The sequence below is a fragment of the Pterocles gutturalis genome, unplaced genomic scaffold, assembly GCF_000699245.1.
Source record: "Pterocles gutturalis isolate BGI_N339 unplaced genomic scaffold, ASM69924v1 scaffold45995, whole genome shotgun sequence".
Taxonomy (NCBI): domain Eukaryota; kingdom Metazoa; phylum Chordata; class Aves; order Pterocliformes; family Pteroclidae; genus Pterocles; species Pterocles gutturalis.
In genome coordinates this window covers 1-17,875 of record NW_010142543.1, presented here as the reverse complement: position 1 = coordinate 17,875, position 17,875 = coordinate 1, and the positions used below count along the sequence as shown (strand labels likewise).

At 36.9% G+C, this 17,875-nt stretch overlaps 1 protein-coding gene across 1 annotated transcript; it reads left to right on the top strand.

Annotated features, from left to right (window-relative positions):
- Positions 1-527: 527 nt before the first annotated feature.
- Positions 528-11,181, top strand: LOC104459321 (neurolysin, mitochondrial-like; the record flags this gene model as incomplete). Its single annotated transcript, XM_010084397.1, has 6 exons — positions 528-951; positions 1,818-2,019; positions 5,091-5,277; positions 6,707-6,835; positions 7,320-7,456; positions 10,830-11,181. Coding segments are annotated over 6 exons (1,214 nt in total), but the record flags the coding sequence as incomplete, so codon positions are not given.
- Positions 11,182-17,875: the final 6,694 nt, after the last annotated feature.

Sequence of the window (17,875 nt, the reverse complement as noted above, 5' to 3'; positions counted from 1 at the left end):
CAGGCACAGAGGTGAGACTGACCGGACTGTAGTTTCCCTGGTCTTGGAGCCAGGGAAGCTTCTAGCAGCTTCTCACAGGAGGCATCCCTTTATCCCTTTCCCCCGCTACAAAACCCCACCATACGAACCCAATCCAGTAGGTCATAATCTGTTTTGAAAAGTCTTGGAAGAAAAAATAGTGTTTGAATTTTGTGTGTGCACTTCCAGTAACTAATAGTAGTTGTAATCTTTGGCTGTTTCTGCAGAAACACATCAAGAGAACTGAGATTACGTGAGGTAAAACCAAAGGCTTCAAGCGAAAGTGTTAAGTGTTACTTTCCATTTCTGATGTCTTTGAAAAAGTCTAAAATTACCAAAACCCTTCACAATACTGCTAGGCGTATGTGGACTCCTGTACTATTTATAACATGCCTGTAATTAAAACTCATTGAGACAAGAAAGTAGACACTTTGCTTGCTGTTAGTCAATAGAATACTCTAACATCCAGTCATTGGGCATGTGCTTAAAGTTATGAGTGTATTTTACAGGAGTGCACATTGCAGTAAGGAACACAGAAGTTGATTCCAAGGCAATCTTTGTTTCAGATGATTTGAGTAAGAAGCTAAAGCCATTGGCTGAAGAAGAAAGAGAATTCATTCTAGATTTGAAGAAAAAGGAGTGTCAAGAAAGAAACTTTGATTATGATGGAAGAGTCAATGCATGGGATCTTCATTATTATATGAACAAAACAGAAGAGCTGAAGTACTCCATAGATCAAGAAAAGCTGAAGGAATACTTCCCAATTGAGGATGTTACAGAAGGTTTACTGAATATTTACCAGAAGCTGCTGGGACTTGTGTTTGAGCAAGTAGAAAGTGCTCATGTTTGGCATGACAGTGTTACTCTTTATACAGTAAAGGATAATTCAACAGGAGAAATGTTAGGGCAGTTCTATTTGGACCTTTACCCCAGGTGATTATGACTTAGTGTTTTACTTATGTGTTCAAAATTGAATTGGTTTTAATGGGTTGCTGGTGTGGTTGAAATTATATGCATTTGGAAGTAAATATTTGTCCCAGCGACAAGACTATTGCTGTGTTCACTAAGTTGTCCTCTGGACTGTTTACAGAGTGTTCACACTTTTTTTTTTTTTTTTACTACTGTGTTTTTGCTTATGTTCAGTTTCTGAAGCATTACTACTTTGTTCATTTTCTGTAGTATGCTGTCAAGTCAGTTGTCCATGATTTTGACCTATATGAACTTTTGTCCTTCCTAACTGTAATACTGTGTTTTACTTTTCATTTATGTTGAACTTTTACTCAAGTATGCTGAAGCTATTTTTTAGTAAGACTCTTCTGACTTAACTACCCAGTTAACTACTCAGGTTTAGGGCAAAAATTTCAAAATAATTTTTCTGTAAACGTTTGTATCACATTGAAAAGGCAGTAAACTGTATTCTTCTGTCTCCTGTAATGAAAGAAAAAATAGTGCTTCAGAGGACATAAACTCCTGTTACTGTACTCCTGTTACAGTAGCAGTGTAAAATAGAATTGACATCTAAAGTAAATATGCTTTTAGTATATGAGTAAAAAGTGGATTATTTTAAGTGCTGCTGTGAATCGTAAACTGATGCAATCTAAGTACTGGGTTTATTTCCCCTTGTGCTCTTAACAGGAACTTAAACTTAGTGAGTCTTACAAGTCATTAAAAGATGCAATTTCTTTGTGTAAAGCTTTAAAGAGACACTGACTGGTTGTCCCTGTTCTTGAATAGGCTTTGCCATTCTGACGAGCAAGCTTGTGGTTTGAAGGTACTGTCTGATATATTTTCTTATACAGAGAGGGAAAGTATGGGCATGCAGCATGCTTTGGTCTCCAACCTGGCTGTCTTCTGTCTGATGGCAGCAGAATGATGTCTGTAGCTGCTCTGGTAACCAACTTCACAAAGCCAGCATCAGATCACCCATCATTGCTGCGACATGATGAAGTAAAGACTTACTTCCATGAATTTGGTCATGTAATGCATCAGATATGTGCACAGGTTAGTGATGTTTCACTTACAGTGTAAGACTTATTTCTTTCTCCACTGTTTCAAAGCAAGGTATAAGTCTTGTTTTGGTGGTTTCTCATTTCAGGACAGTACATATGCCATTTTTTGGTTATTTTTGAAAGTGGCAGGTTGGAGGGTTTTTTTGTTGTTAATTTTTATTTAAAACTACAGCAATGAATACACCTTTTTATGAAAAACATTACCATAGGAACATATACTTTGGCATTTGCACCATGCAGCTACCTGTGATGAGTGAATAGATCTATGCGTAAGGTAAAGAAGGTGCTCGGTAGTGGCTTCTGTTACAGCTGTCAGATGGCTTTTTTCTACTTCTAATAGCATGCTGGATATTAGAAGTAGAAAAAAAGGGCACTGTACCTAGGAATGCAAATGATTTGTGAATCCAGATGACCTCCAGCATTTTGGCGTTTAATACTTGAGAGCTATCACTCTTGACATCCAAAGCATGAAACAGGTCTTGCCTGACCTATTGTATATTCTGTTCTCCTGTCTGTCAGTCAGGATTCCAGGGGTTTTAGTCAGTGACCAGGAAGAACTGAAGCTAGTCTGAATATTTTGCATCAGGATGTCAATAAAGTTGTAAAATTAATGGTTTCATTTTTACTTACATGTAAAACTGATTCTGCCAGATGATAAATTTATTATTGGACTAATGAAAATTCTATGTTTCGAAGAGAGACAAGTCTCAGTATTCATTCATTAAAAAATTTGCACACTTAGCCACAAATCCAGACTTTGCATTGCACTGCTTTTATCTTCTTTATAAACAAGTACCAAATAATAAAATCAAAGAAATATGACACACATTGGACTTTAATTCTTGACCTTGATCCTAGAGACTAGGAATGCAGAATAAAGAAGCAAAGGCATAGAAATCCATATATTGCGTCAAAAACTAAACAAATTATGATCAAGCAAACTTCAGAACACATAGCTAGACTTGCTTAGATATTTTTGCATCATGTTGAAGGTAGAAATATAATTATTATTTGATCATCTTCACCCTAAGACAGGTGTTTCTGAGCTTAGATATTGAGAAATAAAACCTATTCTTTCTTTTAAACTACCTAGAAGTGCTTATAAAGGAGACACATTCACCATTGGTTCAAAATTGACTACAACATTTTGATAACTTGTGAGGGTGTGCCTTTGTTTGCAGAGCCCTTTCTGGGCAGCCCAAGCCAACAATTACAATGCATATGTACTTCACTTGCTGTGGAATGGGAGACATGGCGACCTGCTTTCCAGTTGTCACTCCTACTGCTCAGGTGGTTTCTGTGTGCATAGCTACTGCGCTTACCACTGTTGTTTCATGTAAATTGTTATTTGCACACCTGCAAATAACTTGCTAGTCCCACATTAGAACATCCTGTCCTCTGTGATTTGTGTGTGCAAAGCACTATCTTGTATCCTATGATGATTTATTTAAGCATGTTAAAAGTTGACATTTAAACAGTATGCAGAGGTCGGACTGGCTGGGAATCTGTGAGCTGCTGGTAAAGGACACCTTTTGGAGACTGATACTCCTTGTATTGTACTGGGGATCTGCCAGAAAGTGAGATGTGAAGGCAGTGAGGGGATCTGTTTGTGCTGTTAGGGAAGGGAAGCTATTCAAGTACCCGAGCCAAATATCTTAATACTTTTTGTTAGCATGGTGCACTTGTGTATGTGTAAATGAGGATATCAGGAGGCCAATGAACTCTTGCACCCCTCTTGCCTTTTGCTCTAGCCACTTCCATCGCCAGTTCTTCCCAGCTGATGCTTCCTAGCTTTTCTTCATAGCTGCTGTTCAGCAAGTACAGTAAGAAAGGCCAGCCTGTTACAGCTGTGGATTTTGGTAACCCACAAGTGTAAATGAAGGCAAATGTTTTTCTCCTGTTTGCTGTTCTTCTGAAGACATGAGAGGAATATATATGCATATGACATAGCTGTCAGTTCAACGTGTGTCCTATATTATACATGAGGTTTTTTTGTAATCCTGCAAGAAAGTGTGTTCAAAAGCCAGTACTCCTGCAGGCATCTATTCCCCAATGGAGGATGGAACCTAAGAATATCTACAGCTCTTAGAGAGGGCATTTAGGAAACTGAGAATTCCCTTCTTTTAGCATTTGAAATGTTTTGTTAGAATGTTGCTGAGAAGGGGGAAGAACAATGAAATTGGGTTGGCAAGAGGAGGTAGAGTTATTCCATGGCAAGTGTGGAGTGAGACCAAATAATTTCTGTTGGCTTTTGAACACTGTCTTTCAAAAGTGACTGCTCCATTTTAGAAATATTTTGCATTTGGAATACATTTTAATGAAGATTTTTAACTGTGCAAAACTTTTCTTCAAAATTAGTGTCTGGGGGAGCTTTTTAAACATGAAGTGGTTGGCGATACTAAAATAAAAAAATAAAAAGCGTTAATGTGCTGAGCTTTCAGAATGAAGATTCTTCTACCAGTGATTGAGTAGTAGACTTGGAAACCTTTCATAGATAAAGTTGCTAGGTTTCATTTATTTCAGGCCACATATTACTGGCTCAAAAAATTGTGCTATATGTGCGTATGAATGAAGACAATTAGGACAAAGCTTAATAGCATAAGTTGGTCAAGTAAAGTCTTTCAATTAGTGTGGTTGACTGTAATACAAATTATTTTATAAATTTATAACTCGAGTTTATTAATTTACTTTGGGGTAATAAAATTTTAAAACCATTTACAAATAATATCATTGTTATGAAACAGCATGGGAACATTTGTATTGCTGTCATAACCTAAAAGGTAAAAATCAATAATATTAAGAAAACTGAAGTTCAGTTGTACATCAGTAGAGAATATAGGAAATAACTACTGAGTAATCTGTTTTGTTGCTTGGTGATAGTCTTATACTTGAATTTTTGCCCTCCTTTTTTTTAAATTCAATTTTTAAATTGTTATTATTATTGACCTGCTCACATGTTTCCTTTTGCTGTGATTAACACTGAAATTTTGGCATATGAAAGTTTATATTCTGCTAGAAATCCTAGCTTTTATTTTCATTTAATATAATGTCTCTTTCTTTTAGACTGATTTTGCTAGGTTTAGTGGAACTAATGTGGAAACAGACTTTGTAGAGGTACCTTCACAAGTGTTTGAGAACTGGGTGTGGGAAAAAGAACCACTACTGCAAATGTCAAGACATTATAAAGATGAGAGCCCTGTTGGACACACTCTTCTTGAGAAACTTGCTGCCTCTAGACTGGCTAATACAGGTATATCTCTGCCCTCTCTCCCCACAGTGTATGTATAGAATCATTAAGGTTGGAAAAGACCTCAAGGATCATCAAGTCCAACCCAACACCACTTAACTCACTAAACCATGTCCCTAAGCACCACATCTACACGTTTCTTGAAAAATACATAATTTAAAAAATTGGAGGAGAACATTAAAGACAAACATAACAAGCCCGGTACATTTCTTGTGTGTGTGCACTTATCTTTCTGGGTTTATTTGCATGGGTACCACCATTAATAAAGGCTATGATGACAGATACCACTATGTGCAGGAACAGTAGCAGCTCTGATTTTCCAGGCTACCCACTGGACTAAAATACCTCTGCATTCCTCTACATGCGACCTTTTTTACCTACCAACTTTGCCCATTTAAAATAGGGAGTGGCGGGGAAAGTCCTGGGTTTTTCTCTTGGTTTTGTTTTGTTTTTTTTTCCGGTAGCCCAGGGCAGGCACTGTGCATGAATACAATATCAGATTTTCTGCGTGTATGGTCTATATTTGATTTGCACATGACACTTGCCAGACATTAAAGTTGTTTGCAAATTTATTGAACATAGATAGCATATCCCAGGGAGAAGTGTTGTAGCCCAGCCTTGCTCAAACAGGCTCTTAACTTCTCAATCCAGAGCTTTAAGTCCATGTTCTTTACCTTCCCAGCAGATACACTGCCTTCCCAAACTAAGGTCCCAATTCTCCTGTTCATGTTTTGTACCACCTTACATCTGTCTCCAAACTGAGATTGTAATCTCATGTCATTACTTATCATCTCGTTGTTATTCTATTGCTCTCACCCCTCTGTCCCTGTAATCAGGACTCCCCCAATATCATAGTCTTACTCATTTATAGCACAGTTTGTCATTAAGCCACTGCTGTTCATTTCGTACCAACTCCCGATACTGAACAAGTCCGTGTCCTTCTGGCTTGTACAGGCACCGTAGCTACATAAACATGTCTGAGTAAAGGTTTGTGTCTTGTAACTTCCTCAAAAAAGACTACAGCAGCTGTAGCAGCAGTTCTTGCTATTCTTTGAAGTGTCTTATGGTAGATATACTTACTACCATATGTGAAAGCCCTGAATGAAATGGTATACTGGAAGTGAAGACAGCTGAAAACATAATTTTAAATACTGAAACTTGGTTTTTAAAGATCTGCTTTATTTTGGTTTTGATCTGTGAGGAAAATAACATTTGAGAAGGTAGAGCTTATAATGACAATTCCTTTATTAAAAATACGCCTCTCAATTTTTTTGTAACTGAAGCAATTCAATGGAAAATACATAACTCCCAAGTTTTTTCCATGGTTAAAATTCTAATAGTGTAGGATGTGTGTTGAGATCTTTGATTGAAAGGTACTAAAGAAACTCCAGCTACTTTGATGCAAGTTAATGAAATGTTCTTACCCAATTAGGCCTTTTAACCCTCCGTCAAATTGTTTTGAGCAAAGTTGACCAGGCACTGCATACAAAGCTGTCTGTTGACCCAGCAGAGGAATATGCTAAATACTGCATGGAGATTCTAGGAATTCCTGCCACCCCAGGTATGTCCATATGAAGCTTTTATACAGCATGTGCAAATGATTTTATTAAACATGCCTTTCTTTCCCAACAATGCTTGACATACAAAAAAATCTGAGTTGTTGTTTATAAAAGAATCTACTATGAAGCTGAAATAATTACTTTGAAACTCATGTGATCTTAATGATCTCTTCTGAGGGAAGATTAAGGTAAATATAAAACTTAACCTTTTGCAGGTATTTTAGAGTGACATGATGTGAATACCACTTCAGATGTTCTGCCACATCTGTGTTGGATGTGCAACTAGCCTGAAATGTGAAATTGAGTTTCATTTATAGTCAACAGAATATGGCCAATATTTTGAGGCATACTCAGACCCTTTATGTTAGAAGTTTCAAATTAGTTTATATAAATTCCTTATTATGGTGTTGTTAAAGTTGAAGTACTGTATACGTCAAAGTAATAACTGCATTTGATTTAAATAAGTTATTTAATCTACTTTTCAAGGAACAAACATGCCAGCTACTTTTGGACATCTGGCAGGTGGTTATGATGGTCAATACTATGGATACTTGTGGAGTGAAGTGTTTTCCATGGACATTTTTTATAGCTGCTTTAAGCAAGAAGGAATAATGAATCCAAAGGTAGGTGATGAATACTTTTTACTAAAGACTTTTGTTGCACTTTGTCTCTGAAACCACATTCATTGCAATCATCATCCGTAGGTGTAACATCTCAAGTACTTCTGTACCTGTCAAGTTCAGATCAACAGAAAAAGGGTATAAATAACTTAATTACTTTAACGAATGATCTTAAAATTTCCAAGAGCACTTGGATTTTAATACAGTTCTTACATAGTTATACATTTAATATTATGTCTCTTTTAAGACATTGTGTCTTATTGACTAATGCCTTCGTCTTTAATTTTAGATGAGAAAGCCATATTCCTCCATTGCAAGAGCAGATGCATATTCTTCTGCTGTAAAAGCCATATGGTAATGGTCCTCTGTGTCCGTTAATAGTACCTCAAGTGTGTGGTACTTTTATGTAGTTATTATTTAGAGAACTGAATTTCTTTTGAGCTTTCTCTTCCACAGCACAGCGTAACTTGCAAATTTTTCCTCATTAGTTTTTCTCACAAGAAGCCTTTGAAGTTCATATCATTGACAGGTTCTAGATTTACTGGGCTTTTTTTACCTTGTGTAATTCTCCAGCCTCTTCTGTCTCCATCAGAAAAAAAAATATAGCTAGTGATGTGGTTAGTAGTCTTGCTGATGCTGGCAACTTTTTTTATTTTTCAGAGATCATTGTATTAGACTTGTGAGTTGAGATGCTGCAGTTCTATCATGGGAAAGACCTTTTGGTTTTCCTCATCTTCTTATACGTCTTCTGGATTGAGTAGCCAGCAGTAGTTCTTCCCTTGAGTAAATGTGTACAAGACAGAAGTAAAGGAAAGAGTAGAAAGTGCTTGAGTTTCCTCTTCCTCTCCTGGAATTTGCCTTCATTCCTCCCTTTCCTTATCACAGCATCTAGAATGTCTAGAACTGTCCCTCCTTCTAGAGGGTGGAGAAAGAAAACAGGATTAGACTTTGGCCTGGACAAAGAGAGGAATGCAAAGAGGAGATGGGGTAGGGGCTAGAAAACTGAGACAGTGGTTAGGCCAGTAAAACCCAAAAGGGGTTTTATGAAGAAAAGCAACGAACTGAATAGTTTAAGAGAAGAGGTAGCAAAAGGTTTGGAGGTCAAGATTGGTTTTGAAGTGTTAGGGATTCCTGACAGGTACATGTGAGAATTAGCGTACCTGGTTATTCAATGGGAATGTTGTCACTCGTAAATAAAAGCAAGAGAAAAGAAATGGCAAGTCAAATGAGAGAATAAAATAACTTTTTAGTAAAAAGCTGTTCATGTGGATCTTAAAAATGGCATTTGGGGAGGGGTCAGACTTGCTGTGGTTTTTAACTGCTAGCAGTTGGGAGAGCTAGATTAGGGTGCTGGGGCCAGACTTGTGGGACTTTGTGTCAGTTCTCTGTTTCGACAACAACACCACTTCAATGTCATCACAGGCATTTTTTTCTGTTAGTACAACTCCCTAATGTCAAAACTGTGTTCTGAGTGATTGTATAGTCAAAACTCTAAGCTATATTTTCCCAGAATTGATGTATGACCTTTAATGCTCCTGAGGGATGAAAGTATCTTTTATTCTGAATTTTTTTTTTTTAGTGGGGATTTTTGTTTTCTTTGTGTATGGGAGGGTTTGAGAATGAATTAATTATACTAGGAGCGAATTTTTGCTATGGTTCACCTAAAAGGTAAATAGTGCCTCTTTTAGTGTGAAGTCCGGGGTAAGAAGTGAGGAAGAAAAGTTATTCGTTGTGTCTGTGTCACTTGCTCTCTAGCATATGAGTGCACACACATGCTTTGTTTGAATGCTGATATAACTGCAGGGATAACTGTAGAGATTTTTTCCCTCCCTCTTCAGAGCAATGCTGTCTTCTCAGATTGGTCTCTTTCAACTTGTTTTCCTTATTTGCATTCCGTGTAAGTGTAATAGAGTTCCATAGGATGGGACAAACAGTCTTTTATAAACACACAGTAGATGCCAATATGATTTTTGTAGTTCTCGTATTTCATTATATCTACATTTAAAATAGTCTTCAGGACATCAGGAAAGGAAAACAGTTACAGTATTATGACTAGGGCTTTCAGAAATTTGGCTTACCTCTTCCTGTTAGAGTAAAACCTCTCTTCCTGTTTTGAACAACAGTTAGAAACTAGTTTCAGAGGCTGTCTCTATGAAAATTCTTCAGCAAACAATTCTAAATTAATTGCTTGTCACACTCCTTAATTCTTGCACGTCATCTGAAATAACCTCTTTTAGAACTAAGCAGTGTGCTGGCTCTGGAGAGACAACAGCAAAGACTTAAGTCTGTTCAAATAACACTTTTAAACTACAAGGAACAGTATCTTCATTTGTTGCTGATGTTCAGGAAACTAGCACAAATAGTAAAGTATAAGCAATGCTTCAATTAATTTTTTTCTTTGCATTTTCATTTTTTTCTAGCTATAATTCAGCCAATGCAATTGGTAATACAATTAAGTCATGGAAGTCCATCAGTTAAAAAGATGTGTGCTTGTTTTGGCAGTACAGCTAGCAAAAAAGCAGTGTGGTCCTGTAATTTCACAGCTTTGACATGTGGGGGAAGTGTGTATGTGTATATACAGTGACTAAAAGGAAGAATATTTGTTTTCTTCAGTATGAGAAACATCTGGGACATCTGCATGCAAAGTAATAATTTCTCATTGATAGTCATGTCTCAGAAGCCCAAAATTCTCCAGATATGTTCTTTAAAATATGACTTTCTTGGTAAGAAAGTCCTCATTACTTACTGTTGTCTCAGAAGCTTGGTGCATTTTTAAAGGAATCTATTCTTTCTGAAGTAATAATGTTTCTTCATGCAAATAAAACCTGAGTTAAGTCTCTGTTACTTTAGTAGGGGAATTAGATGTGTTTGTATATATTATATATATACTACTCATATAATATGTGTATATGTGCCATGTCGTTCCTCAACACTGTATCTATCTATCTGTGAACTGTGATTTCTGTTCTCCAAACAGAGATCAAAGAAAGAGAAAGCATCAGTTGAGAGAATGGATGTTAGGCTCAGTTTTCCTGCCAGTCAGTCACAGCGATAACACATCACTGAAGATTGTCTGGAGATTGTGCACATGTTATGCTTTATAGAATGTCTTCCAGACAAGTTGTGGTTGCGACTTCCCAAACAGTGTAAAACCACAAGAAAAATTAGTTCTTCAAGAGTAGGTTAAATTTCTGCTCTCTTGAGTTCTTCCAATAGATCTAAATTATACTTGTAGTGTATCCTGATGTGGTACTAAGAAAATCTGGAAGGAGGGAAGGTGTTTAATCATGAGTAGATTTTTAAATATGCAACAAATATAGAAAAGAGGCAGTTTGCAAGAAAATAAATACTAACATTCAGTTTTGTCTTTTATCAGGCTGGGATGAAATACAGAAACCTAATTTTGAAACCTGGAGGATCTTTGGATGCGATGGATATGCTACAAAATTTCTTGGAGCGTAAACCAAGCCAGAATGCTTTCCTATTGAGTAAGGGATTATGTGTTGAGTAAAATTTTATTTCCTTTGTAATAGCATGTAAGTATGGAATGAGCTGGAAATGTCAGTGTATTTCACATCTTAATGTATCACTCTAGGGAGATTGGGTCACTTTTTGATGATTTTTTTAATTGTATAAATAACAATGTGATTTTTAAAAGATTCATAGGACTACAAAATTCAACACATCAGGGAAAAAATTCTGAGATGTGCAGAAGCTGAGGAATTTGGATGATAATTTTTTTGAATTGTTGTGAAATAATGCTAATAATTATGGGGAGTTGATGCCATGTTTCTCTTTTAATAGATTTCAACTATGTATTGTGAACAAATTTTAAAACTGAAAGGGAAAAAAAGGGCACTACCAGCAATAAAAGAAACAGATTCATTCTTATTCTGTATTCTTCTGTTGTATTGATGGCTCACCAGTGTCTTTGATGGAGAGGAAGTGTGTTTGATTTCATCATGGTTTGGGTTCAGTCTAGTTTCCTGACAAATTTCAAAACTGAGAACCTGCCCTAGATAGCTTCACAGCAGAGATACTTGTGTGATACTTTTACACGTCATTCTGATGCTTTTTAAATTATTGTATCATTTATAAACGTATATACCATCACTAAAAAAGAAAAAAAATACCCTACCACTTGAGCTGCCATTTTCTTCCCTTCACTGATGAAAAGCAGCCCAAATCTATGATCTTGGCCGTCCTTCAACCACTTTTTCTTTTTTGTTGATGGTGACAGATTAGGTCTTTGTTTTCCAAATTATATCAACATGGGCACTGAAAAGTTATACCTGAGCAATTATAATGCTTTCAGTTGGTTTGTGAAATATTTTGAGATACATATAAGGAAGGGAAGATGTCCCTAGTGGGAAAGCTTTCCAGTGTGGCATGCAGAGGTGCTACAAAAAAGCTTCATAGATTTAATTATTTCAGCTGTGGGGTGTGAAAGTAATGGAGGAATTATTTTGCAGTTTTTCTGCAAATCAGGAAAAATTAGTCTTACAAGCCAACTCTGCACCACCCAAATAAAACTGCTAATCCAAATGCACTTTTCTTGTCTTTAGATATTATACCTTGCTTTGGTTTTGGTTACAACAGGTATATGATGAAACTTTTATTTTGGTTACTAGCTAATATATTTTAGACTTAGATAACTGTAAACAATGTTGGTATTTTTATTTACTTGTTCAACCACAGAGTAAGAAAATTTGCCTGGTCAACTTAAAAGTCTTCCTCTTTATCTAGCAAAAGAAAACTGAAGCATTCACTTTGGGTCAAATCTATGTCTTTTGGGGGGGGGAAAAAAACCCCACAATTGTGAGTGTTCAGCTGAAACTTTATTTCTGTATATGTTTCTTTTAAAGCATTTAAACTAGGGGACAAAAGGAGCTTCATTAATTTCTGAAATGGCAAAACTGGCAGGATTTTTTTCTGAACTACACTGATTATGGATGTGAGGAAGCATAAATATTTGTAGCCAAAACATACTAACTATGTAGTCCTACCAGACCACATAATTAAGTCAATTCTAACTTTCATTTTCAGTTACAGTTTTAGACTCCAGTTCTGCTGAGTCAGGAAAATGTAATACATTAAAATCACATATATGAGAACATCTTGAATGGTATTTGGAACAGATATAAAAGAACACTGAGGAAACTGATGGATGCAAGGTTGTCCTAAAACCTGTAAATTTTCCCTAGATTAATCTCCCTTAGATTCTGACTGGATTTGGAAGTATTTTGCTTTCTTTCTAAATGTGTTTAAATTCATGTCATCCTATCTTATCAAAGGTTTTTTCCTTTCACATTGTAATGATAGCTCTGATGAACTAAAATGTTGTAAAAAATATACCAAGTGATACTTTCCGAAAATGAATCTGCAAATCTAAGCAATGGAACCTTTACTAAGAAGTAAAATGCAGTTTTCGTTTTACTGCTGGTAGGCAGATTTCCACACGAGGGAGACCTTTCTCTGAATAAACCAGCAGTCTCAGATCAGGATAGATAATTGCAAATATAGTAATTATAAGCAAAAATATGTGATGATTTAAAAGTTACATTTAGGACAGTACTGGTACTAATGATGATAATTTGACTTTTTTACTTTCTTGTTCTGTAGAGTGTGTGGTATACAGAATGTAGTAACTAAGATACTGAAGTGCAGGAGAAAGTCTGCTGTTATATGTGTGTGAAAATGCCTATGTGATTGTAGAGTTATGCTAGCATCAGCTGGATATCCATGTGTGTAGGGAAGAGAAAATCCTAAACCACAGTGTGACCACAGATGAAAGTGTTATGTTTTATACCTGTCCCAAAGAAAAGGATGTTTTATAATTTGTTTTTGTAGAAGCCAGTTTCCTCAGTCTGCATCAGGCAATAATTAAGACATACCATCTTACGGCTAAAACTGCAGTCCACACAGAAGACTTGTGGGTGTGTTCTGAAGTGCTTCTGAAACATCTTAATGTGGTAACATATCAAACTTGTCTGCTAATTTTTATATTGGCTTAATGGAGCCTTCTGAATCAAATTGGGTTTGGACTAGATGAACTTTAAAGGTCCTTTCCAACCCAAATTATTCTGTGATTCTATTAAATTCGTGTTCACTTTTCTTATTGTAAGGACCTGATCTTGGAATGGAAAAGATAACCTGGAGAAAGACATCTTTTCTGGTTTTGCAGCTCTCCGTCATAGGCATGAAACTTTGTCTGCATAGGAAACAGTTTATTCTGACACTGTGGAACAAGGCTGTGACATAAGTCCCCCAAGAAAACAGGGAACCCTTCTTCTGCTTTGGAAACACAAGTTAATTACCTCGACACTGCAGAGAAACAATCACGTATCTACAGCCATGCCAAGAGGCAAGTATCTGGCAGAACCTAGCCTATTTTAGTGTTGCTAGACCCATCCTTCCACTGAATTCAATTTCAAAACAGCAAAAGCTTGTGTTTCTTCCAACCCAACTTTAAGTATTCACTGTAATAAATAAAAAAGTAACTTGTAATCTTAGTCTGTAATAAACAGCTGCCTTTTCAAGTTAGTAATATATCTTTTTAGAATTGTATTGTATTTAGGATTACTTTTTTTCCTTCTGTCAGAAATTCAAATTGGACTTTGGCTGCTTTCATAACCCAAGCTTCAAATTAAAGGGAGGTGGTAAAATGGGAGGCCTGGGAGAGAGTGGTGGCAACCACTCAGTAAGTGGATAATAGGCGATGGCTTTCTCATTCTGCTGCTTCACTGCAAGAGATGGAATGGGTTGGCCATGCAGCTAGATCACAACATGTCTGGGTGATGGCCTCAGCAGCCCCTGCTGCTGCTAGCTGTCTGACATGCATGTCAGCAGATAGGCTGACTCTGGATCGCTCACAAGTCGTGTGGTGAAACCTAAGTTGTAAAAGCAGTCTGAAGAAGAAGTTTGGACTTTGCTCTCTGAGCTGTGGTGGTTATCGGTTGTTATGCTGACTTAATAAAGAGAGCATTAAGATGTAGGGAGTTCATGTTTGTAGAGATAGGTGGAGTACTGACTATCACTTGAGCTTCTAGTAGTACTTCAGTTGGTTTTCCTATACAAATAGTTGTGTTGTATGTTATTATTACTAATATAACAACACTGCAGAAAAAAGACTTCCTCATTTAAATCAGTAATCGGGGTCAGTCAACTGCTGACCTTGTTTGACAAACACCTTTGTTAAATGCTGTTCTAACAGATAATCAGGCAGCAGCTAATTCTAATGGCTGTAGTCATGTGGTATGGGAGAAGTAAATTTACTGCAACAAGAAGTGAATCACAAGGTCAAGATCTCAGCTTCCTCTCTGAAAAATTAAACAGTTTGCAAATACCTTGAGAGGTAGTAGCGAGTAGTTGAGTTAAATGGAGACTCCTGAAGGGGTTTTCCAGAAGTGTAGAACTGGTTGCGTAGCAAGCTGTTACTGACAGGGATTAGAGAAGCTAGACGTCAGGAGGTCATGTGGTAGCAAAAGTGAAAGGAAAAGGAGGGAAAGCAGTAGGTGGAAGGATGAAGTTGCAGAAGGGTGTTTTGACAATAGTTGTAGAAGAGTTGGAGTGGATGTTAGAGGCAGATAGCAGGAAAAAGACAGTAGCTTAATGCATACTGATTTATGAGAGGCTTCTGAACACTTTTCATTGTTTTATGAATTAGAAACAAGTCATGCTTGTCTATGAATGCATTTCTTATCCTTTTATTTTCATGCCAAAAAACATGAAATTATGCACCAGCTTTTGGCTTGAATACTTGTGCTTCTTCCTGACATCTTGAGATTAATTTTTTTTCACCGCTATTTTCTTTATGAACATATTTTAAATAATAGTTTCCCATGGTGGAAGGAAAAAAAGTGCGATGTTATGGAAGAAGTTCAGTTTGTGGGGCCTGTGCTGGAAATCCTGTATAGCTAATCATCATTAGTTATTGTAAAAAGTATAGAACCTACAAAAGACATGGTACCAAACAACAATCAATCTGTTTTAGACCTATTTAGGATAGGTAAAGGCAAATTAATTAAATTAATTGAAAGTTAGTGGTTGCCTAGAAACCAATAATCATGACCTAATTTTTTTCAGTATTGATTAACAGAGGATAAACTCAAGCAATATTTGCTTGGACTATGCTCCTGATGAATTTAAAAGGCTAAAGATATCAGTGCTAAGAGAACCAATGAGTAAAAACTATTGAAAGAAAAATTGTGAATGAGAAGTGGTATGGCTTTAAAAGTAATTTGTCCAAAATCCCACGATATCACAACTTTAAAATTTTTGAAAACAATTCTAAGAACCAATCTGTTCAACAGTAAAAACAGCGATTAAAAATAAACAAAACAGAAGGGAGAGGTCAGGAGTAGGAAATAGTTATAAAATGAGGAATTGTAAAGTGTTAAAAATTATAAAGAAAGCTAAGACTCAAGAAAAATAAACCATGGATGAAAGGATTATAGCCAATAAGATGTATAACTTGATGTATTAATAACTAGTAAATCTCATTTGTGTTACAGCCCTTCAGTAGATGGAAATGCTAATATTGAAAATAACAGAAAAGACAGTTTTAAATTACTGTTTCTATTCTGCATGTAGAAAGAAGCAATGTGATACAATCATATCATATGAGAACAATGGTGTACTTTCCAGTCCCTTATTAAGTGAGGATATTAAGCAACATGTACTAAGAATAAACATTTTTTCATGAGTAGGTTTGAATAGCTTGCACTATACAAACCTACAAGAATTGGTGGTGGGGGATTTTTTTTCCCAGTGCTGTTAATCTTTGGATAGCAGTCATTCACTATTGTACTGGAACAGTGATAGTGAGTTCCAGTGTTAAAAAGAGCAAACAGTTGACTATTGATCACATAGCTTGAAATTTGTCTTCAGCAAAACAGTGGGAAAGAATCAATATGGTTCTGTTGATGAAGAATTAAATAATGAATGTAATTCATGCAGTGCAACTGATTTTATTAAATTTGCCAGACAATCCTGATAGAAGACTTTATGGCCATGAAAAGCCTGATGAAGGTGAGTGTAGAGAAATTCATGTAAGGGCTATTTGTCTTAGTGATGTATATTTTCATTTGTAATAACACTATGTGGTGTCAGTAGAAAATATGTAAAATGGCTTAAGAACAGCTAACTGCTCTCAGAGAGTACTTGTTGGTGTAGAATTACCATTGAAACAGCATTTTTAACAGTAAAGGAGACTAAATATTGGGCCAAACTGCTCAGAAAATTGGTAGGGTTGTCAGTTCTTCATATCTTCAAATCAATACAAGTAAAAGCTCTTCTAGGAGATATGCTTTCACCAAACACAATGTATTAGACTTCATTCAGAGTAATTGAGTGAAATGGAAGGGCTGGTGATATACAAATCAGATTGACTTCATGGTCCTTTTTCCCTTTAAAACTCTCCAATTCCATAAATCTAATTTAGCAAAAAAAGGGTTGTTGCATGTTTATGCAGGGCAGAAGTGTAAAACTATACAGGGGAATTCACTGCAGAGGGCTTCTTGCCTTCTAAACCACTAGTGCAAAGTAAAAGCAAATGGAGAAAGTACTTCTAAATTAAGCAAACATGTTAACCTGAAATAGGTTTTTTTTACGTGCATAATTGTGAGATCTACAAGATTTTATTAAAAAACCGAGCAGACAAATGTTTTTCCACATGACAGAGGATAAACTTGTCATTTGATTTCTGGTTGAAGAAGGCAGGGACACCTTCCACTACATCAGGTTGCTCAAAGCCTCAACCAGCCTGGCCTTGAACACCTCCAGGGATGGGGCATCCACAGCTTCCCTGGGCAACCTGTGCCAGTGCATCACCACCCTCACAGGAAAAAATTTCCTAACATCTAATCTAAATCTACCCTCTTTCAACTTAAAACTGTCACCTCTTGTGCTATCGCAACACTCCCTGATGAAGAGTGCCTCACCATCTCTCCTGTAGGCCCCCTTCAGGTACTGGAAGGCTGCTCGAAGGTCCCCTCAGAGCCTTCTCTTCTCTAGACTGAACAACCCCAATTCTCTCAGCCTGTCCTAGTACGGGAGATGCTCCAGCCCTCTGATCATCTCCATGGTCCTCCTCTGGACTCACTCCAACAGCTCCATGTCCTTCCTGTGCTGAGGACTCCAGAGCTGAACACAGTACTCCAGGTGGGGTCTCACGAGAGCAGAGTAGAGGGGGAGAATCACCTCCCTCGACCTGCTGGTCGCACTTCTTTTGATGCAGCCCAGGACATGGTTTGCTTCCTGGGCTGCAAGAGCGCATTGCCGGCTTATGTTCAGCTTCTCATCAACAAATGCCCCGAAGTCCTTCTTTTCAGGGCTGCTCCCAAGCCATTCTTCGCCCACCCTGTATTTGTACTTGGGTTTGCCTCGACCTAAATGCAGGACCTTGCAGTTGGCCTTGTTAAA